The following is a 25497-nucleotide window of genomic DNA, read 5'->3' as shown; positions in this document are numbered from 1 at the left end:
ATGTTTGTCTATGCCGTTAAATGTCGAACTTGTTGAACGTGGCACACTCGTGCAAATTGTTGCCGAAGCAGCGGGAGCGCACCTAAAGTGCCTTTTGTAACGCATATTGACATTTAACCTATGTATGTATTTGAATTTTGAATGATTCCTTTTTGAAATGCTTGTAAAAGGATAAACTGCACTTCAGACAAATTGAAGAGTTATTGCAAATTTAAAACACTGTTAAAACAAACGTTTTCGTTTTTGTGGAAGTTTACTAACTATTCATAAATTTAGTGTATATTTGTTTAAGGTAACTTGGGTTCAAAAAATTGAAAATTTTTTTACTTAATTTGAAAGTACAATATCTTGAGAATATACTGTGAAAATTTCAGACAGAAATTCGAAATATTTCGGGAGTTATAACGAATTTCATAGAACGCCTCGGAGTCCTCTCTCTCGGAGTTGTTGAACTTTGAGCGCGTGTTTCTGAAAACATTGTTTTTCTGGTCGGTCCGGGTCCTAAATTTTTTTCTACTGAACCGATTGCTTTCAAATTTTAACAGGCTATTCTACACACTTATAGTTCTCGTCGGTACTAACGAGAATTTAAAACCCTTTCTTTGCCAAAATAAAAGGACTTTTTTCAAAGTCCCCCATTTTGTTATCTACCCTTGAAATTTAACTTCAGTAGTTCTGACCAGAATGACATGTCTATAGATTAAGAATAATTAAGAATATTTGATTTCAGATAACATCAAGAGCCAAAATCACCTGGCCCACCCATGTGCATTTTTTTGAGGTTCCAACTTCGAGTGACAATAATAATAGTAATAAAGTATTAAATTTTTTCAAATAAATTTTTTTTAATAGGTCTACAACTTTGCTTCCGCCGTTTTTTTTTGTAAATTTAAGGCTTTATTGTATAAAAACGGTTACAAAAATGTTATTCAAAAATATTGGCCGTCGCTAGCTACTACTTTTGACCATCTTTCTGGCAGCATGCATATTCCGTGACGAAAGAACTCCTCATCTTTCGAGTCGATCCAAGTATCAATCCAATTTTTGACTTCTTCATAAGAACTGAAGTGCTCGTTAGCTAGACCGTGTGCCATCGATCGGAACAAGTGGTAATCAGATGGAGCAACGTCTGGAGAATACGGCGTGTGGGGTAAGATCTCCCATTTCAGCGTCTCCAAATATTTTTTGACCACTTTTGCGACGTGAGGAAGTCATGCTGGAGAATGACTTTATCGTGTCTTTCCTCATACTGTGGCCGTTTTTCTTTTAGTGCTCGGCTCAAACGCATCAATTGCGTTCGGTATCGATCTCCTGTGATGGTTCCAGCTGGTCCCACCAAATACAGACGCCGTGGCGCCGTGAATGTTCGGTTTTGCCGTCGACGTGGAGGCATGTCCAGGCTTTCCCCATGATTTTCTTCGCTTAGAATTATTGTAGTGGACCCATTTTTCGTCGCCAGTTACAATGCGATGTAAAAATCCCTTTCGGTAGTGCCTTTGAAGCAGCTGTTAACATGTAAAGAAGCGCCGTTTGATATCTCTTGGTTTCAAGTCGTAAGGAACCCAGTTTCCTTGTTTCTGAATCATCCCCATGGCTTTGAGGCGTTTTGATACGGCTTGCTGTGTCACTTGTAACGATTCGACCGATTCTTCTTGGGTTTGAAACACATCTTGGTCGAGTAATGCTTCCAATTCAGCATCTTCGAAAATCTTCTCCCTTCCACCACCATGCCGGTCTTCGACTTCATAATCACCAATCTTAAAACGTTGAAACCATTCGCGACATGTTCTTTCACTTAGGACAGCCTCACCGTACTTATCCGAAAGCATTCGATGAGTCTCAGCCGCTTAACCCTAGAGACATCTATTGGAAAACGGCGGAAGTAAAGTTGTAGTTCAATATGTAAATAAAAACACTCTAAATATTCAAGATAATTCATTTTTATTTTCCTATAAAAAACCACCCTACTTATGTATGTATGTGAGTTGTTGCACGAATTGTAACGAAAGTTCACGAATTTCGTGTGAATTTGTAATTTGTTCGTGGTAAAATCGTTTTTCGGTTATGTTATGAACTTGGATTGCGGCAATTGTTAAAAATTTCGTATCAAACCAGTGCAAAAAGCTGTTAGTGGGAATATGTTAGAGGCGATCAACCCAAAACTTATTCCGCAAATATGGAACTCAACATCTTTTTTTTTAGTAACGAAGAGTTTCATCTAGGTATTTAAGCATTGTGTAACAGTTTATCTTTAAATGCCTTTTTCTCAAAACTGCAGTTAAAACCTAAAAAAAATATCCGATCGCTTTTATTTTTATACTCTTGCAACATGTTGCGAAAGAGTATAATAGTTTCGTTCACTTAACGGCTATTTGTATCACCAAAAAATAATCGAGTTAAATATATATAAATGATTAGTATGAAGAGTTGAAATCTAGGTGAGTTTCTTTTCGTCCGCCCGACTATCCTTGATGGAGATATCGTAACCAACGCAAAACCCTACTATTACTCAAAAATATATAAAATGCCTTCACTAAGCACTTAGTTAGGATATAAAATAGTTTAATAAGTTTAATGTACATATCTCTTTAAATAATTAAGTTAAAATAACCAAATACGTTTTGGACAAATCTTTTAAGAACACCTACCTACAGTGCGAAAATGAATGAAATCGGATGGTGTCCCGCCCACTCCCCATATAACGATTTTGTTAAAAACGAATAAAAGAGCGATAAATCAATAACTTATGCGACATCAAATTTTACCCCCGAGATGGAGTAAGACGGCTTTATAGGAGCTGGTATCTGGAGCTACGCTCACCGCCAACTTTTATGTGAAATCACATATCTTGAGACCACTCAACTAAACTCGGTGCATTATATTCTTCTCATATTTCTATCTTACAGTTCGAAAATGTTGAAAATTGGACTTCAACCACACCTACTTTAAATCAAAAGTCAAAATTTTAATTTATATCTGTTCTTTTCACATTCCAGTATACAAATATAGCTCCTATTAATGTAGCGGGATAAAACTTCTCTCGATTTGTGCCATTAGACACACACACTTCGTTCGGTTGATTATTTACCGCATATATCGGTTAATTTTTTATCTTAATGAAAATGACAGTATGTTTTACTAATAACGGGGTATCTTTGGGCCAAAAATCGGGATAAAACTTGACTCTACCCCTATATACCTTAATAAAACCCAGGGATCATTTTATTAGTATGGGTCGTGTTCGATACTATCTCCAACTTTTAATAAACTTTATGCCAAATATGTCGTTGATTTGCTTGAAAATATAGTACGTGTTAAGTATACCTGAACAATGTCAAAATTAGTACAATTAGGCCGTCCGTTTCTCTGCCCTCAATATACTCCATATAATGGTTTCCGTCTTTCCCTTGCAATTAAGCCGTTCATTTTGGATAAATTGCGTGATATTTTAATGAAAGTAAATGGAAAAGTTTTCATATAAATTGTGTGGTTTAGCGCTTAATTGGAATGAAATTGGTATATATTTTGGTCTAAACATCATATCCCTAATGAATTCCGATCTTTCGGTTAACGCTTTCCACCTTAACTCAATATACATTAAAGTAAGCCTTCTCAGTCCTGTTGATATCATATACTATACATATTTCTTCGCATAATGAATGTTGAATTCTTTCGCAGCATTTTTTAACTAAAAATTTGCCAGCACCTTATCGAATTTCCCGGGGTTTAATTCTTACAATTCGCTCGGGTTAAACCCGAACTTTACTCTTCCTTCCTTGTCTATATCTAAATTTTTAGCTATGACACTAAAATTAGAACCGACGAATTAATTTCCGTTTTTCAAGCCATCTCTGTAGAATGAAGAAGTACACAACTTTTTAAAGAACTCTTGATCTTACTTCGTTCACAGAACTTTCTTTTGACCACTTTTCCATTCCTATTAAGCAAAACACTATCCATGTACGCTAAGCAAAACAATCAATAGTCACGACAAAGGTATTTTCTTTTAGCTATGTATTCAAAGCTAGATTGGAGGGGTCCCAATTTTATCTAATGCCGAATTCGTATTTTTTCAGACGTTACATTACATGTTAGGAACGTGCCCATCTATGTCTAACCAAGGCTTCAGAGCTTCGAAATACTGCAGTTGGTTTTTTATTTTCAGAAATAATGCAATGTTTAAGAAACCGTCAGATGAAACACAGAAACTCCAAATTTAATGGTGAATGTTTATTATAATTCGAAAGAAAAATGTTTGGCATTTATTTTTTGAAGATTATCTTTTTCAAATGTTGGCCGCTGCTACATCTCAGATGGTCCATCCGTTGAGTCCGTTTCGCACTTTCCGGTATTGCTCTAGCTTTGGTCCTGGCAAGTTGCAAGGGTATGAAATGTTCGGTTACACTTTGTCCTTCCTTACTTGTTAATACTGTTTTACTGCACTGATCTGATTAATTTAGTGAAAAACTGTAAATTTTTATATTTTGTAGAGTTAAAAATTCGCACTCACAGCTTTCATTCACTGTTATATTAACACTTTGAATATTACTCTTTCAATATACATATTCTAGACGAATTTGAGCATGCGCCTAAAGTTATACTTCTAAGAATTGCAGCAAGAGAACATCAAAACATCTAAGTTTATCTACTTACCAAAGGTTTTTGGCACAAATTCCACTAAATAAAACAATTCGACTTTTTTGTTTCGCAAAATATTTTGATTAATTACTTATTTTGAAAGAAAATTTCAACATTTTTATATATATTTATTAATACCATTGCAACCTAAGCTTAAGTTCCAATTTATGCTCATAATTCACACGCCTCCTACACAAATACATACATACATTATATATGTAAATACAATTGTGTATGTACGCAAAATTTATAAGTGAGGGAAATTATTTTTATTACAATTGCAAAAACTATTATTTTAAATATATATTAAACAATTTCGTCTATTTACAAAATACTTAAACTACATAATTACTAACTTCATATATGTATGTGTGCGTGTATATATGCATGTATGTGTGAAAGAGAAATAATAAAAAGTTGTAAATTCCTTAATATTGCTAGTTGCAAACTTTTATTTTAGATAAATTTTTAACAAACAGTTTTAAATAGAAATATGTACATATTATATACTAAGTGTATAATTTTATATATCGTATATTTACAATTTGTAGTTTTTTGTTTACAAAATAGTATTGTGCTTATTGTTTATAATATATTATTTTTTTTAGAAATATTTTTTCATAATGTTTATTGAAATAAAATTTAAACTTCTTTATATTTTTTGTTTATATGTGGTTTTATACATTTATGTAATATAAGTATATTTATATAATATATACACGTATACTAAATTCCTAAAAATTATTATTTTTAATTATTTCCAATTCTTTTACAATTTTTTTCCAAAATTTTGGTTTTTTCCCTATTTTTACTTGCGCGTTTCTAGTCTAAGTTTTCCATTTTTTTATTTTGTTAAATTTGTTTTTTTATTTTAGAAAAAAAATGTTAAAAAATTCAAAAGTCGAAAATTTAGAAATTTTTTTAAATTTTTTCCAAAAATTTTCCTTTTTTCCAAAAATACAAAAAAAATGTCTAACTTTCGAGTCTTTTTTACAGTTTCAAAAAATTTAAAAAATAAAAATTTACAAAAATTATAAAAAAAGTTTAACAAAAATTCAAAAAAAGTTTAACAAAAATGAAAAAAAAATGTAATAAGTTATAATTTTTTTTTTGTAATTTTTGGGCTAAAAATCTTTTTTATCTAAAAATTCCATTTTTATATTTTATTAATTTTTGGATAACATGTTTGGTAAAAATGTTAAAAAAAACTCGAAAGTCAGAATTTTAAATGTTTATTTGTATTTTTGGAAGAAAAAGTTTTGGAAAAAATTATAAAAAAATTCTAAGTTTCAGGTTTTCAAGTTTTTTTAAACATTTTTTCCAAAAATTAAAAAAAAATAATTAACAAACTATAAAAATTGAATTTTTAGGCCAGATGCGCCTAAGTAAAGTTAGGAAAAATTGAAATTTTGGAAAAAATTGGAAATAAAAAAATCAGAAACAATTAAAAAAAATATTTTTGGGAATATGGTTCACATATACATATCTACACATACAAAATCAGAAATTTACATTTTTTTTTAAAATAACAAAGAATTTTCAGACTATAAAAATTTTTCGACCAAAATTTAATAAAAAATTTAATTTTCTGATTTCCGAGTTTTTTTTAACAATTGTTTCTAAAATTTCTATTTCTTTTAGTTTAGAAAATTCTAATTTTATATTTGCTTATGGTTTTTAATTTCTTCCGAAAATTAAAAAAATCCAAATTTTATAAGTTTTTAACTTTTCATATGCGTATCTTATTACCAATTTTATGTTTTCTTAAAACATATACTATACAACTCGGTTTGAATATATATATTTATGTATACATATATGTATACATATATTTTTTAATATTTTCTCTTTTTTTTAATTAAGTAACAACCCCTAAAACTACCTCTGTACCAGTTTAAAAGCTAAAATTTCGTACTTTCATAAAGGAATAATATTGTAATTGAATACACAGGTATTAATTCAATGTTCCTCGAGGTATATTCCTCCTATTTGTGTGAATATAGTATTTTTATTTAAATAGGTTTTTTTCGTTTTGTTTGCAACTACTCAAAATGCTTCGTAACAATTCGCATGCTTTCTAATATTTCAAATTGTGTCCGTATGTACCGTAACATACAAAAATACAAAACATATTAAGTACTATCAACTTACTTCCCTAACGTAACAAAATGCAATATGAAATACAGTCGCCTAGGCGACTTTTATGCTATCACTTTACACCGCTACCAACGCAATAGTATTTACTTGCATTTCAGATGCAATATATTTGTTTTTTCTTTTGTACTTACGCAATTATGCTTACATAGATATCGTAAATGTATACTTTATACGGTACATTTAAATATTACAGTTATTATATGCAATTTAGGTTATGTCTTATTTTTCTACCAATTAGTAGTAGTAGTAGTAACTATCAACAACTAGGATTCTCGCTTTGTTATTATTTGCTTTGTACATTGTTTTGGTTTTATTTATTTTGTTGAGCAAATTGTCGATTGATTCAAACATTTTGTAACTCGAGCGAAAATTCGTAGTAAAATGGTAAATACTCGAGCTACTTAATTATTAGGCCGTACTCAGAGAGCTTACACAAACCGGGCTTGGGCTCATTAGTCCGGCCTGCGCAGGCAGTCTGAGTAGCCTTTTGGAGATTGTGTATGTTTTATTAAAACAAAAAATACTTTAATTCACCAAAATAAATGTTAAAAACTAATGGCTATGTAAAAAAAATTAGATAATCTAATCTACTAAATTTTAGTTCAAATCAATTTTCGAAAAAAAAAATAAAGATAAAAGTTTCGCAGTAGTTGAATAATCTCTAAATGGTTTCCATCTAAAATATGTGTCTTTTTCAGCTTTAGGCCCTATGCTCAGCTTTAAATTATAGCTTTCTATCTTCTGCTCCTACTTAAAAGACTCGACTTTAAAAACACCGTCAACTTGTAGCGATGTTAAGCATCCTGTTTTTTTATTGGAATCCGCCGGGTTTTTGATCTTCAGCTAAATCAGTGAGTCTGCGAGTATTCCCATAATTGCCTTCGAGGAAATTGTCCTCAAGTACGTTTTTGCCACCAGTGAGTTCGAGTTTTAGTAGTCTAACTTTTCTGAGCCTTCTTATGGTTAGTATTAATATCAATCTCATATTTCTTCGTTACTGGCGTAGGCACCACTTACGTGGTTATAGCCGAGTTAAGATTAGCTGGTCAGTTGTTTCTTCTTTTCGCAATTTGGCATTAATTCGAGATATTAAGTGCAGCCAGGTCCTTCTTATGCGATGTTGTCATCATCCGTGCCTCTGCAGCATAGAGCAGAATAATTGGTAGAGTTCGGTCTTTGTTCGTAGAGAGAGGACTTCAATCGCATATATTGAAGTAAAATTACGTCGAAATCGATATCTTAAAAATTATTTTCAAAGTACGATAGGCAAATCCTTATCACTACCTTTTGAATGTTACAAAGAATAAAGCTTTTGAAATTTCCTTGAAATATATTTTTTCTCTCTCCTTCGATTTAAATGTTCCGCCTGGGTTACGTTTTAACCGAGTACAGAATTTTAATCAAGTCCGGAATTGCAATTTTTTTGACGTGAATTGAAGTCCAGTTCTTTATCACAAACTTTATAGCTTTCTCTGTTATCTTAAGAGACACTTCATCGAAAAATGCAAATTTTGGACTCTGCAGCTTATTCGATTCGTTTAAATATCTTTTCGATCCTAAAACTGTACTTTTTGCTCTATTCAATGTCAAAGGATTAAGGTCCATAAGTTTGCATATTTGTTGGTTTGTGAATAAAGAATAAGGTGTCACTTTGATTTGTTAAGGAAAGGATATGCCCAGTGCTTCTTTAAACCCCTCATGCTTACTCTAAATTAACATATGATTTTACCCAGTTCGATTCGATCACTTAGTGTGTTTTGGTTATAGCCTTCAGAAGTACTCGTCTAACATTTCAAAAATTATACCAAATTGATAGGATAGGCCGTAGACTTTGGTCTACCTTATAATTACGATTTTCGATGCGTAATTAGCTCGATTGAGTTTGCCATTATATGGAGAGTGACGAATCGAACAAACACCTGGTATAAATCAAATACCTGACTGGTATAAAAGAATGGCGTTACAATAGAAGGTAAACTTCGTAATGTACCTCATTGAATCTCTCCTCTTATTGAATTGATCGGGATAGCTTGTTGCGTCTTTCACATGTCAATTTTTGATAAGCAAGCAAATCCAAAAGTAGCGAGTTGAAATGTGGCGATTCGATGACGTCTTTTATTACAGAAACATATAACGAATGCTTTTATAGTTTTGGTTTATAAATTTTACTAAATTATAATTAAACTTTTAATTATATCTCTAAACATTTTTTAGTTTGTCTATCAATCGAGAATTCGCTCTCAAATTCGAATTTCTGTTTTCGTTTTTTTCTTTGCTTCAAAGCATACATTTTATCACTACACTTGCTCAACAGCTAAGCTGTTAGCACAAGTAATTTAAACATTATATATTTTTATACTTTTTTGTTTTTGTAATATAGGAATAAAATGTTTAAGAAACCGATAATTGGAGCATGCATTCGTTGGTTGCTCGTTGGGGGACGTTGGGAAGGCTTTGCCGCTGTTGTACACACTTATAGCGCTTACATACACTATATAGTTAAATCACTAGCTTATGCTATATACAAGCACAAATAATTATATAACTAAATATACATATATTTGTTCATATGTATATGCAATATTTTTTAGTTGCTTCTTATTCGAATAAAAATGTCTGCCTGCCGCCAAACGCAGGCACACACATGCAAATGTAATAAATAAATCAATTCCGCTTGGCTGCTTTGCAGCGCATATGACACATACTCGTGCACATACACACACATATATATATATATATATTCATACAAATACGGAAGTGTATGCGTGCATGTAAATTTCGCAGCATATGCCAGCCCCAACCGCCATCTGTACATGACTAAGCTTGACATCAAAAGCATTTCAAGCGCACACACGTGTCCACATGCATGTATGTAAGCGTATATATGTATATGTGTGTGCATGTGTGCAGATTCCTTCAATCAATTTGTTGCGATAATAACGACCTCGGGTTTATTGCAGCTGCAGCAGTAGCTCAAGACCATCACTCGCAACACTACCAACAACAGCGCCACCACCACCTGTGGCATGCCACAGCCATAAATGTGCCTGCATGCTGTTATAGCCGCACGTTTTTCGGTTTGCCTTCGTCTGCCTGCTGCCGTGTATCAACTCTCCATTGCTGGCTTATAACATTTCCACGTTGGAAGTACCGTTGCAGTTGGTTGTGCGCGTCGTCTTGGTGATCTGCTGGTTGTTGATTATCGGCGGCGGTGTGCCACACCAAACCACCTGTGCATGCAAATCCGTTAGTTGTGGATGAAAAAGCAAGGCATGTAAGAGAGGGAAGAGTTGAAAGAGAAAGAGAGAGTAAAAAAGCCGTTATATTAGATGTGAAATTTGCATCAAATTGCATTTCCCTGTTCGTCATTTCTTTTTATTAGTTTTTTTTTTACGTTTTTTATGTTTTTGTTTTTCTGCCCTCGTTACTGGCACTCACTCACCTTCCGGAATGCTTTGCGAAAATTGTCCGACAGGAAAGCATAGAGTATTGGATTAATGCAGGAGTTCGTGTACGCCAGTACGTGTGAGATGATTTGAATAATAACCGTTAGATGCGTGGATGCATACATATCCAATGCCTTCAGAACGAGTATAACCTGCAAATAAAGGAATATAGCAAGGTATTGCATGAGTATAATATGCGTATGAATGGGTGTGCGTGTAGTTGGTGGAGAGCGTCTTTTGAAATTGTGGTAAACATAAAAGGGAAATATGAGGCCACATGTCAGTTGTGTCAGTTTCAGTGTGGCATACAGATTCGATTAGCTTTTGAGCAGGTAATTCATGTATTCCGCAAGAGCAGCCTTTGCATATCAAGTCAAGACAATCGAGATTGCGCTTCTACAATAATCACAGATGGCGTAAGAGGCACATTGTAATGGGAATATCATAGATTAGCAGATTTTGAGATTAGACATTCTTGTCCTTCAGTTCACTCTACACCCTACATATCGGTTACTCCTTTAACTCATTTTCTGCAGATAGAGTCTGGTACGATTCCCCGCCTTACTGCCTGGACGCCAATTGGCCCGTTAAAAGCCGCACTACTAGGGCAAGGATATCGTTACTGAAGGCAAAGAGATGACTTGATCTTTTGCCATCGATCTTGGGCCAAAGGCTTTTGCGACAGCGCATGTACATTGTGTCCCAGCGCTGACCAAGTTTCCGTGAAGTCCAGTTATTTAGTAGAGGCCGCAAGAGTATACGGTATCACCGATCCGCTTTCATTCTACCGATAGCGACTCTAGGGTGGCTCAGTTTTATAGTTTCTTGCGATTCCGCTGTGGCCTGGCACCCATACCAGTACTATTGATGCCGAGGTTATGCACTCCTTGACCAACTAAGAACGCACTGTTAATGAGTTCAGGGCTAGTATCTCCGCCCTGCTATCGAAGTGGATGGTTACTTCTCTGAAGGAGGCTGGACTCCGAAGCCGCAAATCTACTGCTACCTTAATGGCTGCAATCTCGGCCTGAAAGACATTGAAATAGTCAGAGACTCTGAAGCTGGAGTTGATAGAGAGATCCTGCTCGTAGACACCTCCACCAACCTTCCCCCCAAGTTTTGAAGTGAAGAAGCTCACTGCCCCTCTCCTCGAACGGCTTATTCCTATCCACAACTCCCTCGCCGGTATGTGGGTAGAGAAGAGGGTCCATAATCCAAGTGGTCCGGCAAAAAGTCAAAGTAAGTGAAGATTTCCGGGTGTTCAGTCCGTGTTCTTTCAGGAACCAAGACTCTCTGCGTTTGCAATAAGTGCAGGATGGCGTTGAGTGCCATGGTTGGACCTTAGGGCACCACACATACTGATTGGTGGCAGCTTCCTTAGTCTAAAATTTTTCTGGCGAGTGATTTTATTTTATTTCCTCACTGGACTAACTATGGAAAATACTATAGATGTGGCAACGGCTCGTAGACTAATTATACCAAAAACACCTTGGTGTTTGCGAAGGTGTGATTCTGCGCGTCGTCATGGTGGAAGAGCCCTTTTTACTTCGTTGTTTTTCGTGTGTCGATCCGGTCCAATAATTCGGCATGGTATTGCTCTCTAGCCGTTTGGTCCTTCTCTAGGTAGTCGATCACAACCACACCTCGTGAATACCAGAAAACGGTGGTCATCGTCTTTTCGGTCGATGGAAAACACTGTTCGCACTTGAAAGTGAATTCACTGTTCGATGGATTGTATAAAGTATTCTCACGGTGTTTTGTGCTCGTAGTGAGCACCTTGCCGGCAGCTTTATTATTCCAAATATTTTTTGTAGAAGGTGACCCATGCGGTCTTTAGATATATCTTCTACCTCCTTCGGCTCTTCTACCTCAGCTATATAGCGTTGCTTCAACGGTTGATCTAAGTAGAGATACTGAAGCCGTTCGACCTTCCCAAGCGACATCGTTTCGCTCAATGGGCTCTTGAAAGGTTCCAAGAACATTCGAAGTTTTAGAGTCAAAGAAAATTGGACTCAACGGATGGACCATCTGAGACGTAGCCGCGGCCAACATTGGAAAGATATAATCTTCAAAAAATAAATGCTAAGGAATGTTCTTTCGAATAATTATAAACATTCCCCATTTAATTTGAAGTCCCTGTGTTTTTTCTTTAAAAAAGTAGGGAACCTCGAAAAGGATCACCCTTTACTTTTTAAAAAATATTAACTGAGTTTTCGATATACCAATATAGCTGTTTTACAATAAAATTAAAAGTTTTGTTGAAGTCCTATAGGAGAATGTGCATCGGGTGCAGAGACTCATCGGATCGCTCTCGTAACTCGTGTTGTCATTGCAGAAGATGAAGTTGGTCTATCCTTTTGTAGCCACTATATAGTATATCAAGTAAAATTTTCACAAAATGCACAGTTCATTTAAAAGTTGCCTTTGAATAGTGAAAGCCCATCTTTCGACATTCCATCAAACGCCCTTCTCGGATATTGCTTTCATATTTTCATATTGCCATTCAAAATATTTATTAGCTTCTATGTTCCATTGCCCATTTTTTTAAGTCGATTAGCCAAGAACATCCAAAAACTTTTCCAATTTAAAAGCTTATTCAGCTTACATAGAGGAGCGCTCGAGCGTTGAGGCAGCTGTCTGCTGTCAGCAGCCGACAACAATCTGTAAACTGAGCTGTGGCTGTTGACTGGCTGCTTTGCTTTGCCTTCGTATGCTCGCTTGTCAGAAGAGTCACTGAGGCGTTGAGTTCATTTTACTTGCGGCATGCGCTTCCAATGCAAGCAGCTGTCAGCTCATTTTCTCACTTGCACTTTCACAGCTCTGATTTCGCTGACGCCATTTGCAGTGAAATTTTGTTCAACGCCTTGGGTTATGCAAAATTTTTTCGAAAAACTTCTGCATTTTTGGTATATCCTTCTTCCTTGAAAATTTGTTACATGTATATGGGTAGCACATGCTTGATGCTTTGAGTGACAATTAAATTATTTTATTATGTATGTTTTTAGAGATTTTCAAAAAGATTGTGGGTGTAAAGTGGAAAATAGTTATCAGAACCACATAGCAAGCATGGCTTTTTAGCAAAATCTTTTCGCTATAAATTTAAAATTAAAAATTTTAGACTGAAAGCTTTTACTTGCTATTAAAAGTGAAACTTATGTCTATTTACATTTATGAGTATATATGTGAGTGAATGTTCATTGAAGTGGCGAGGCACTGAAATAGTGCAATTAGTTGACAACAAGAAATTTCATTGTAGTCGTATATTTATACATCTATTCAAGTTTGTGTTAAGTGCTTTTGTTTTTGCGCATTCATTCAAGAGTATTCTTTTTCAGAGGGAAAATTGTAGGCATTTTATATCACATTGAATAATTGAAGGCCATTAATATTATATATATCATATATGTACATAATATTAGCTTGTTTCCATAAAACCCATTTTATGCAAGTCAGTAAAGAGCAGAGGGAAAATATTGATGACATAGCCACTAGTGTAGTGCATGTAGGTATGGTCTAATATTAAATTCATTATTTACCTGTTTGTAGCATTGCTCGATTTACAACATAAATATAACCACAAACTAATGTCTTCAAACAAAGAATTAAGATCACTGAAATGACTGTTAGCACGTTTTTCCATGTTGTCAAATTTCCATCGTACTTATTCGTCAATAGATGTTCGTTTAAGAATTTGGTACACTATCTGACCCTTAAAATTGTCCTCTGTTGTGATAACGTTTTTTTTCGTTTATTCAGTGGAACAATAGTTCTCTTTATCCAAACTAAGTTACCCCATATAGAATTATCTTAGGTCAGCTGTAGAAGAAGTTGTTTGGATGAGTGGCTGTAGCTGTAGGTTACAAATCCGAGTTGGATTTGACTATATGCACATAGAACGTATGATAGGAAACATATAACTGCGTTATATTTTCTTCTTTATTGACGTACTCCTTCTTTCTTTTCGCTGTTTGGCGCCAATTGGAGATTCTAACTGTAGCCAAGTCCTTCCCCACCTGGTCTTTCCAACGGAGTGGAGGTCTTCCTCTGCTTACCTCGGCGGGTACTGTATCGAATACTCTCAGAGCTGGAAAGTTTTCATCCATTCGGATGACATGATCTTGCCAGCACAGTCTGTGTCTCTTAATTCACTGAACTATGTCAATGTCGTCGTATATCTCATACAGCTCATCGTTCTATCGAATGCGATATTCGCCGTGGCCAATGCGCAAAGGACCATAAATCTTCCGCAGAACTTTGCTCTCGAAAATTCCTAACACCGACTCATCAGATGTTCGCTTCGTCCATGCCTCTGCACCGTATAGCGGCACAGGGATGATGAGTAACTTCTGGTAAAATTCTGGTCTTTAATCGTCGGGAGAGGACTTTACTTCTCAATTGCCTACTCAGGTCGAAGTAGCACCTGGCAAGAAAAAAATTGCGTTGGATTTCGAGGCTGGCATTGTTGTTGGTGTTAATACTGGTTCCACAAAATTATCTATCTACGACTTCGAAGTTAAGACTATCAAGAGTGACGTGGGTGCCTACTCGCGAGAGCGGCGACTGTTTGTTTGATGACCGGAGATATTTCGTCTTGCCCTCGTTCACTGCCAGACCCACTTGCTTTGCTTCCTTGTCCAGTCTGAATAAAACAGAACTAACAGTGCGGTTGTTATGGCCAATGATATCGATGTTAACGGCGTACGCCAACAGTTGTACACTTTTATAGAGTTTATACCTTCTCTATTCAAATCTGCAGCTCGAATTATTTTCTCCAGCAGTAGGTTGAAGAAGTCGCACGATAGAGAGTCGCCTTGTCTGGAACCTCGTTTGGTACCGAACGGCACGGAGAGTTTCTACCCGATCCTGACGGGTCTTTTCAAAGATTTTGCGCATGGTGAATATCTGGTCAGTTGTTGATTTTTCAGGCTTAAAGCGAACAATGTGGCCAATGTCCAATTAGTATGTTGACGATGGGCGTTAATCTTTCACACCGTTGTTTTCTATAAAACTATTACTGAAATTTTGTGACCCATACATTTTAAAACAAGAACTTTATACATTTTTATTTTAATAAATCAATAAGCCTAGTTCTATTAATATGATGTGATAATGGCAATTGTATAGATATTCGGGTCTTCGCATCATAAAGAAGTACTCAGCGGTTTTCGATGATAGATTCATTCATGATATGAACCTTGTTGGATTCATTCCAAAAGACCTAAATCGTTTTGTAGACATGACGTCGAGTAGAGTTTATAAAAGAGATGCTTGACAACGTCTCACTTTCCTAGCAGGTCAATTGAAAAGTCCCCGGTCTACCATAATAAAACACATTTTTCTTCGCAAATTCGATTGTTTTTTAACATACTTTCCTTTAAGGCTTATACGCTGACTATATATAGCGACCTTCCAACTTTTCGATAACATTTTTGTGGTACGGTGGATGCGGCAGCAATTCGAAGCCCCATTTTTGTCATCGTTTTCACTGACTTGTGACACGTGGCATTTTCATGGTGAAACAAGACTTTCTTGTTCTTTAAATGCGGCCGTTTTTCGGCGATTTTGTCCCTCAAACGATCCAATAACGCTATGTAATAGACGCTGTTGATGATTTTTCCTTTTTTTAAGTAGTAAATATAAATTATTCCATGCGCATCTTTTAATACAGACGTCATAACCTTTATCGCGTGGAGTCCACTCGTCCATTAAACTTCGGAGTATAATGATGGAAACATGTTTCATCCATGTAAAAACTCGGGTTTATTATGCTTGAACATCTCCAAACACTCCTCCGAATTACCGTCATTGTTTTTGGTCGAAAGTGAGCTCGCGCGGCTACCACTTTGCACAGAGCCTTCTCATACATGTTTTGGTCGTCCACTATGTTTACCGTCTTCTTCGCTCATTTCACCACTTCTAAGCTTAGCATACCTATCCTTGGTGGTATATTTGTCTTGGGCAGTGTTCGGAAACGGAGGATGGGGTCATGTGTCGAGGTACATGCAAGTGAGGAAAGTTCTCTCATCGCCATTTACTTGGGAGGGGCCAAAAACGATTCTTTTACATATGGCTCAAGCAGCTCACGACTTCCGGTGTTTGACCAAGTATCCTCTGGGTAGCCTAAGAACTATAGTGAGAAGGCGAAACATCTCCTCCACAGGGTTGTGCGCTGGGTTTGGCACCCGGCACGTAAAAAACAGTACTAATGAAAAAGACAAAACAGTCTTGGAGTTTTCGAGAGAAAAGTTTTGCGAAAGATTTATGGTCCTTTGCGCGTTGGCCACGGCGAATATCGCATTCGGTGGAACTATGAACTGTATGAGATATATGATGACATTGACATAGTTCAGCGAATTAAAAGACAGCGGCTACGCTGGCTAGGTCATGTTGTCCGAATGGACGAAAACACTCCAGCTCTGAAAGTATTCGACGCAGTACCCGCCGGGGGAAGTAGAGGAAGAGGAAGACCTCCACTCCGTTGGAAGGACCAGGTGGAGAAGGACCTGGCTACGCTTGGAATATCCAATTGGCGCTACGTAGCGAAAAGAAGAAACGACTGGCGCGCTGTTGTTAACTCGGCTATAATCGCTTAAGCGGTGTCTACGCCAATAAAGAAGAAGAAGAAGTCTTCGGAAACTCTTCATCAAACCAAGTTTTTGCCTCAACTCTATTTTTTTCTTTCAAAAAGCAACATTTTATCAAAAGATTCAACAAAAGTTGCTTCAGTCAAAATGAAAGGATTGCATAATTTACAAACGAATGATCAAAAGGCTGTCAAATTTATGCAAGGTTACGGCTAACTAAAAATTATATGGATTTGATTCTAGTAGCGCCACCTACATATGTGTCAGGCCGGTGACTTTTCAATTGATCTATTGCATTCATCAAATTCATCTAAAGTTGATCTGAAACCGAAAAACCACGTCAAATCAGTCAAAAAAGTGTTCGCTTTATTTAATTAGCGTGGTGTGGTTTACCATGAAATCGTTTTAAAAAGTCAAGCAGTTAACGAGGTATACCACTTGGCCATTTTGAGGGATCTATAAGACCCAAAACCTATTTTAAAGGTGATAATAGAGATTTGTTTTAAAATACATGAAAATGTTAATTTTTTCAGTTCAGGTCAGTTTTGATAGGATAGTATTTTTCAACTCTGCTGGACATGATCACAACAAAGTTATCCACTTGCATTCTTTTCTATCACTATTTCATTGTGGCAGTTGTTATATTCGTGGAACTTCCTTTGATAATACAATTCCTATGACTAATTTTCCATATAACAATTATTTGCTTTGTATGCAAAGTTAAATGCAACTCGCCCGATATATACTGTTCGCACCGACAATGTCAATAGTAGCAAATTGCAAATGAAATTACATAGAATTGAAGCACAAATTTGATGCCATTTATTATGCATTGCCTTGCTGCCTACACAATTGCCGTGACCGCAGCCCGCGCCCTTGCCCGAAGCGTAACAGCAACACTTGCATTCGCATGAACACATCAAGTGTAGGTGTTAATTTATTGAACTCACCTACACAAGTGCGCATAGAGATGCTAATGGATAGGTACTTAAGCTACATATAGTACTTGGTCCAACACCGGGACACGCTTGCACTTGCATAGATAGCTCTCATTTCTTTTGCCATGGCACACAGCACAGCTGTTTGCTAAGCTCACTTGTCGAACATATGAGTGTCCATTAAAACAAATTAGTGACGGCGACAGAAGAAATGCACCATACTGCATACACCTACTTTTTGCATACTGTTCTATTTGCCATTTCCAGCAAATTAATTGCTTAGTGCAAAGTGACTGCGTGACAAAATGTGTTGAAAGACTTTGCGCTTTTTGTAATGTGCATGCACATTAGGGTGGTTATGAAAAAAAAAAATAAATGCAAATTTTTTTGTGATGTCATAACACAAATCGATTTATTCGAATTCGATAGCACTACAGATAAAGTTCATACTAGGGCAGTTGGTTACACCAACATATTACTTATAAATAAGTCCATTTACGGAAAATCAAGAAAAAAATCTGAACTTCGGTTGCACCGTAGCTGTAATACTCCTAACAAATTTAAAAAATTTTAATACAATTATTTGATTTTGAGCGATTAGTTGGAATGGCAGCTATACTACTGTGATAAAGCAAGACTTTTTAATTTAAATTTCACGAGAAAACTAATTCGTCGAAAAGTATTTTTTTTAAGTTGACATGACAATCACAGACATCTGCGCCAAATGTCACATGAAAATAATCATTAGTGTTTAGTACATACTACTGTGATCAAATTGAAAGGTGAATTTTTAATTTATACTTCGCGTGTTTTTCCAATATCACGTCAAAATATTCATTAGTATTTGAGATACGCGTCGTTTTGTGAGGCTCTAAAAGTGATTTCTTCGATTTTTACTATGTCTGAATTTATTGCACAAAGAAGTGCTACAATGCACCATCTCATACTGCATTGGTTATTCCTGACCATTTCGCGACATTTTCACCTAATATCGTGCCGCAACCACCGCTTTCGCCTAATTTGCCTTTGTGTAACTTCTGGCTATTCAGCAAAGTCACATGACCACTCTGAGGACACCGTTTTGACTCAATTAAGGATATAAAAGCAGAATCGACGAAGGCTTTGATGGCCATCACGACGGAGGATTTTTCCAAGTGCTATGATGCCTGGAAAATTCGTTGGCATAGGTGTGTTGCAGCGGGTGCGGATTACTTTGAAGGAGTTGAAATGGACAAAATTCACCTTTCAATTTGATCACAGTAGTATACTCTTGTCTTTCTGAAGTACATAAATTGCATCCGACGATTTTTACGATGAGTGAAACTATTCGACAGAGAAGTTCCCTTAAATTTTATGTGCGGTATCAAATTTCTGGTGCCAAAACGTTCAGAATGTTGGAAAAGGCTTTCGCAGATAATTATTTGTCGCCAGCAAGTGCTTTTGATTGATACAAATTAAAAGAGCGTAGAAAAGGCGTTGACGAACTACGTCGAGGACTGCTATCAACATCAACTGATGATAAACACGTCAATAAAATAAAGGAATCGATGCTTGAGAATCGACGATTGACAGTTAGAAATCTGACTGTAATCGATAGAATATCCTAAGGATCAGTGAAAACCATTTAGAAAGAACACCTAAGAAAAGTAAAAGCACGATTTGTTCCAAAATCACTCAATTTTTTCGAAAAATAGCGTCGTATTATTACTGGCGATGAGTCTTGGATCTATGCTTACGGCTTGAAGACAGACGTTCCTTTGCGACGATATTCGGCCGATTTATCGTGGCAAAGGTGAGTCGAAGCCCAAAACAACACGTCAAAGCAGGTCAAAAATCAATGTTATGTTGACAGTTTTCGAGGTGTAGTACATTCCGCATTCCTTACGACCGGCCAAATTGTCAACAAGGAATAATTATAGTGTTATGCATCGTTTGCTTGAAACTATTCGAAAAAAATGGCCGGATCTATAAGCCGCGGATTTATAGACCGAGGGAACTATGGGACTAGTTGACGACAAGACGGACATGGCTAAATCGACTCAACTGGTCACTCTGATTATTTATATATACAGGGTTTGTCCGGAAAGTAATAGGACTGATTTTCTTCCCCCGCGACTGTACTACGGAGCGTGCGCGCACCGACTGCATTCGGTAGAGGGCGTTCCTAGCTAACGAACGAGCGGCTGGTCTGTTGTCTCCGAGCACCTGGAGAGTCAGGACAAACATTTTCGCGTGTCGATAAAGAAGACAGTGCTGGGAGACCTGCGACTTCGACAAGCACAGACAATGTGACTCATGTGCGCAAGGTTTTGAACTCAGACCGTCGACTAAGTATTCGTTTAATTGCCCAGATGTTAAATTTATCAAAAAAGGTCAATCGGGTCCGACAAGACATCGCAGCCGATTGGAAGTTGCACCACGACAACGCCCCGGCTCACACCGCCTTTCTTGTGAACAGCTACCTAACCAAGGCCGGCATCCCAACGCTTCCACAGCCGCCCTACTGCCCAGATGTGGCACCCGAACTTTTTTGCTTTGCCTCAAAAGGCCGATAAAAGGTATTTTGAGACGACAGAGAGGATCCAAGCAGCACGCACCTCGGCTCTCAAGGCTATTCCGGAGAATGCCTTCCGTGACGCCTTTAATGCACTGGCAACGCTGCATCGACGCAGAAGGAGCCTATTTTGAAAGTTTTTAAAGAATTGTAACGATTGGTTTCAATAAATCGATTCAACCCTATTAGTTTCCGGACAAACCCTGTATCTAGGGTTTCTGACGTTTCCTTTTGGGTGGTGCAAACTTCGTGCCAAACTTAAAATACTCTGTTCAGGATATGAAGATATGGTTTCGGAGTTCCAATTAACTACCGATAATTTTCCTACTGCATTTAAGTACCACCCTAATAAACGTACGATTATATATGTATATAGAAAATGCAATCAATATGCCATCATGTGCATGAGGAATCAGACAATTGCAAAAGCATTTCAGGCAAATTGCAACAGCTGACATTGGTCACGACTTGCTAAATGCAAAGAAAAGCTGAAAAAAGCAAAGTGAAGTAAGGCAATAAAAGAAAATAGTTGTAGTGGCAAATGGAGAGTGGTTGAGTATGGCATACGCAACCCAATCTAATTGAAGGTGAAGTTGCTATTTGCGTACGTTCGAACGTATGCCAATGCACAGTTATGCAAGCGAATAAGCATATTCGCCGGCTGATGAGTGAGTAGTCAGTGAGAATGCAATTGTGCACCTTCAATTTCGCACGGACTCACCATTACAATGAAAGCGCATGAATGCTGCGCCCTGCGCTATCGACCTCTATGCGCATTTCCAACCATGGTATGCGTTCAATACTTTCCTTCCTCTCCTTTAATTTTACTGCGTAAACCTTTGACTGGCTTCTACTGGTTCACCGCTTCGCGTTTTCTTTGATGGATTCGCATTAAATCGAAATTATCGTTTAAAGCTAGCCGTTTTGTTTTTCCATTCCTCTCTCTTTCTTTCGAAGAAAGTATTCTTGGCTATCAAAAGCAATTCCTGGAACGTTGGATAGAAGTCGACTGGCATTATACACAATAGACGGTTCTAAGTATTAATTTTTTACTGAGCCATTAAGATGTTAACTTCAAGTTCCTATCTCCGAGCTCTTCGGAAAAAATGTATGTATATACATTGTGACAAAACAGGCCACGGAAATTTTAAGTAAAAGGCAAAATATTTAATTATTCATCAGTATTTATTTTGCCACCTTTAAAGTAATGCGCACCAGATGTAATACACTTATGCCAACAATTTTTTCAGTCCTCAAAACACTTTTCATAAGCGCTTTTTGTGATGACCTTCAGCTCCTTCCGCGAATTTTGTTTTATCTCTTCAATCGACTGAGAAGGGGTTCCATTCCGATGATTGTTGACCTGTTTGCATGTACAAGTAGAACTCATAAACCTAAGTATGTCTCATCGGCAGTTAGAATGTTCACCATGTGTGTGCGATCGGAATTCGCACGATCAAGCATGTCCAAAGAGACGTGTTTACGGTACTCCTTTTAAAAACATGCAGCTTCATCGGAACGAGTCAAGCAAGAACGCTTTTTATACCGAAAATATCCACCAAAATCACTTGAACGGACTCGCGAGAGATGTCGAGCTCTCTTACCATCTCTCTAATACATCCCTGACGATTTTCAAGCAACATATCCTTCACTTTTTTAATATTTTTATCAGCTGAAGAAGTCGAAGGTCCAGAACGAGGCATGTCTTCAATTATCTCTCGACCTTCTTTAAAAGTTTTCTACCACTCGTAGGCTTGTGTTTTTGTTAATTTCCCCGGGGAATTTAAATACAATTTACGGGTTCTTTTTGTCATTTTTTGTCACCATGTGACTGTTAGTCAATACTCGCGACTTCCTTTCAAAACCTGATGAAACCAGCTACCTGGGTGCAAAACTGAAAAAATTATGTGCAAAACGGTAGATCGGAAGTGTACTAAACTTCTTTTGGCACTCGATAGAAGACATTGTAGGAACATGACCAGATTACTAACTGGTCACTTTCTGGTGGCGACATAAGCTCACTGAAAAACTAGTCTACGCCTGGCCTATTGACCTTACCTAATCTATCCAGTAGTAGTAGATTTAGTAAAAAATCTGAGTTTTTCCATCCCAGCTGCCCAATATGTTTTATTTTGATTACTGAGAGTCGTGGAAGATATCCCGTCTCAGCTGGCTAAAGGCTGGTCATTTGCAAAATCTCGCCATCCTCCCTCATTTTCTGCATTCCATCGAATCTACTTTTCCGATGTACCGAAGATGGAATCTTAAGATTCGGTGCACTATGATATCCCCTTCGATGTTACTAAGCTCCCATTTGCCTAGCAGTAAGAGTTTTTTCTTCTGTCCACCATTAACACTACACCAAAGTAACTTTGCGCCCTGTGTTACTAGCTGTAGGGAAGCTGTGTTCCTATCTGTCACCGAGCAAGCCATATCGTTTGTCTTCTCGTTTCCTTATCTTAAGGCAAAGTCTTATAATTACTGGCAGAAAACATCAACCAAAAATAGCTTGAGAAAAAACCAATTTTAGGTATAAGAAACTTTAATTATCTAGTTTTACTATGAAGAAAAACATATGATGTATCTTATGAAAGTCGTTGACAAATCAAATAGATGCTTTATAAGATTTTAATTCATATAAATTTAGGTGTATGAAAGTTAGCAGGCTTATGCGGCATGAATATTCAATTTCCAACCAGTAAATTTTCATACATACATATTTCCTATGCGATTCTACAGAATGAATTACATTTACATTTGTGGCTACATCAACATTTTAAAATCCGTTTTATCAACAATCGCTATTCGCCGAATGCTCAATATATTTTTCATTGAACCTCTCATGGTCAATTTACGCCAAAATGTATTAATTGAAAAGTACGAGTATATCTGAATGAGTTCGTAGAACAATTGCGCATTAAATTGCAACTTTAAAAAATGATAGTTATGCTTCTGCATAGGCAGAATGTAAAATATAAAGGCATATAGTTGAAAATACATGCAATATTATACATATAATCTATTTACCTAAAAGCTTTATTAGCTACTGATATGAGCAAAATCAGTATAAACGGTTTCAGCCTCGAAATAAATTAAATCAACAAAATAAATAAAATAAATTGATTGCAAATGAACACACAAAAAGTAACACAACATAGAATAAATATTATTTAAAAGTATTAGATTCGTGAGTACGAAATCAGTAACCAACAAGTAAGGAAGGGCTAAGTTCGGGTGTCACCGAACATTTTATACTCTCACATGATAAAGTGATAATCGAGATACCGTTATTAGCAACTTTATTGCGAGAATATAAAAATGATGCCCTCTGAATTACATGAAAACATCTGAGAGATTTATTGATATTTTCGGTGAAAAAAGGTTAGGTTAGGTTAGGCACTGAATTCTTCGTGTTCGATATCAGAGACCTTGAAAAGTTATAGTCCGATCACGACAATTTTTCCACAAGGGATACCTCAGCTCAAATTCCGTATTTGTGTAAAGTTTTATTCCGCTATCATCATTGGTTCCTAATGTACTATATATTATACAGAGAAGGCATCAGATGGAATTCAAAATAGCGTTATATTGGCAGAAGGCGTGGTTGTGAACCGATTTCACCCATATTTCGTACGTGTCATCAGGGCGTTAAGAAAATATTATATACCGAATTTCATTGAAATCGCTTTAGTAGTTCCTGAGATATGGTTTTTGGTCCATAAGTGGGCAACGCCACGCCCATTTTCAATTTTTAAAAAAAACCTGGGTGTAGCTTCCTTCTGCCATTTCTTCCGTAAAATTTAATGTTTCTGACGTTTTTTGTTAGTCGGTTTTAGTGATTTTCAACATAACCTTTGTATGGGAGGTGGGCGTGGCTATTATCCGATTTCCTCCATTTTTGAACTGTATATGGAAATGCCTGAAGGAAACGACTCTATAGAGTTTGGTTGACATAGCTATAGTAGTTTCCGCGATATGTACAAAAAACTTAGTAGGGGGCGGGGCCACGCCCACTTTTCCAAAAAGATTACGTCCAAATATGCCCCTCCCTAAGGCGATCCTTTGTGCCAAATTTCACCAAAGAGACTTTATTTATGGCTTAGTTATGACACTTTATAGGTTTTCGGTTTCCGCCAATTTGTGGGCGTGGAAGTGGGCCAATTTTGCCCATCTTCGAACTTAACCTTCTTATGGAGCCAAGAAATACATGTACCAAGTTTCATCATGATATCTCAATTTTTACTCAAGTTACAGTTTGCACGGACGGACGGACAGACAGACATCTGGATTTCAACTCTACTCGTCACCCTGATCACTTTGGTATATATAACCCTATATCTGACTCTTTTAGTTTTAGGATTTACAAACAACCGTTATGTGAACAAAACTATAATACTCTCCTTAGCAACTTTGTTGCGAGAGTATAAAAATAAATATTTCCAAATAAACATTGCCACGTAATTGGCCAGAAATATTTATATCTACTTTAACCCAATTACACGGTTTGCTACGAAAGCATTTAGTCTTATATTTAAAAAAAATATAGCAATTTGACTAAATTTAAATTGTGTTTGTGGGAATGAAAGGAAAATGAAAAAAAAATGTGAGATTTTGAGATCGGTTGGACTTCTTATAGCCCTGACAGACGAGCAAAATTAATTCGCCTTGAGCAACGCTCTCTTGTAGAACCCCCAAAGGTGATCTAGTCACTGATGCCCAGAGCATAGTTAAATTATGGAGGGAACACTTCTCCAGCCTGCTGAATGGCAGTGAACGCACAACACCAGGAGAAGGAGAACCCGATTCCCCAATCGATGACGATGGAGCAGACGTTCCATTACCCGACCATGAAGAACTTCGAATAGCAATTGACCGCCTCAAGAACAACAAAGCGGCGGCGAAGAACTAATAGGGGGCATGCATGAGCTTCTTTGTAAAATATGGTCGGACGAGAGCATGCCCAACGATTGGAATTTAAGTGTGCTATGCCCAATCCATAAAAAAGGAGACCCCACAATCTGCGCCAACTACCGTGGAATTAGCCTCCTCAACATCGCATATAAGGTTCTATCGAGCGTATTGTGTGTGAAAGATTAAAGCCCACCGTCAACAAACTGATTGGACCTTATCAGTGTGGCTTCAGACCTGGAAAATCAACAACCGACCAGATATTCACCATG

General features: G+C 36.8%; 1 protein-coding gene and 1 long non-coding RNA gene across 3 annotated transcripts in view; one reads left to right on the top strand and one right to left on the bottom strand.

Annotated features, from left to right (window-relative positions):
• The window catches only part of LOC126759729 (uncharacterized), a 170353-nt gene that overhangs the window by 21152 nt on the left and 123704 nt on the right, over positions 1-25497 (top strand). The gene's annotated exons all lie outside the window — the stretch shown is intronic.
• Positions 6480-25497, bottom strand: part of LOC126759724 (allatostatin-A receptor-like) — a 64443-nt gene continuing 45425 nt past the window's right edge. Inside the window, exons 7-8 of the mRNA XM_050474765.1 lie at positions 10238-10393; positions 6480-10025 (exon numbers count right to left, since the gene is read on the bottom strand). Coding sequence (XP_050330722.1) covers positions 9921-10025; positions 10238-10393 — 261 coding nt within the window. The 3' untranslated portion in view covers positions 6480-9920. The remainder of the gene's footprint in view (positions 10026-10237; positions 10394-25497) is intronic.

Source organism: Bactrocera neohumeralis, chromosome 5 (genome assembly GCF_024586455.1).
Source record: "Bactrocera neohumeralis isolate Rockhampton chromosome 5, APGP_CSIRO_Bneo_wtdbg2-racon-allhic-juicebox.fasta_v2, whole genome shotgun sequence".
NCBI lineage: Eukaryota > Metazoa > Arthropoda > Insecta > Diptera > Tephritidae > Bactrocera > Bactrocera neohumeralis.
The sequence above is the reverse complement of the archived record's forward strand: the minus strand, read 5'-3'. Positions and strand labels throughout refer to the sequence as shown.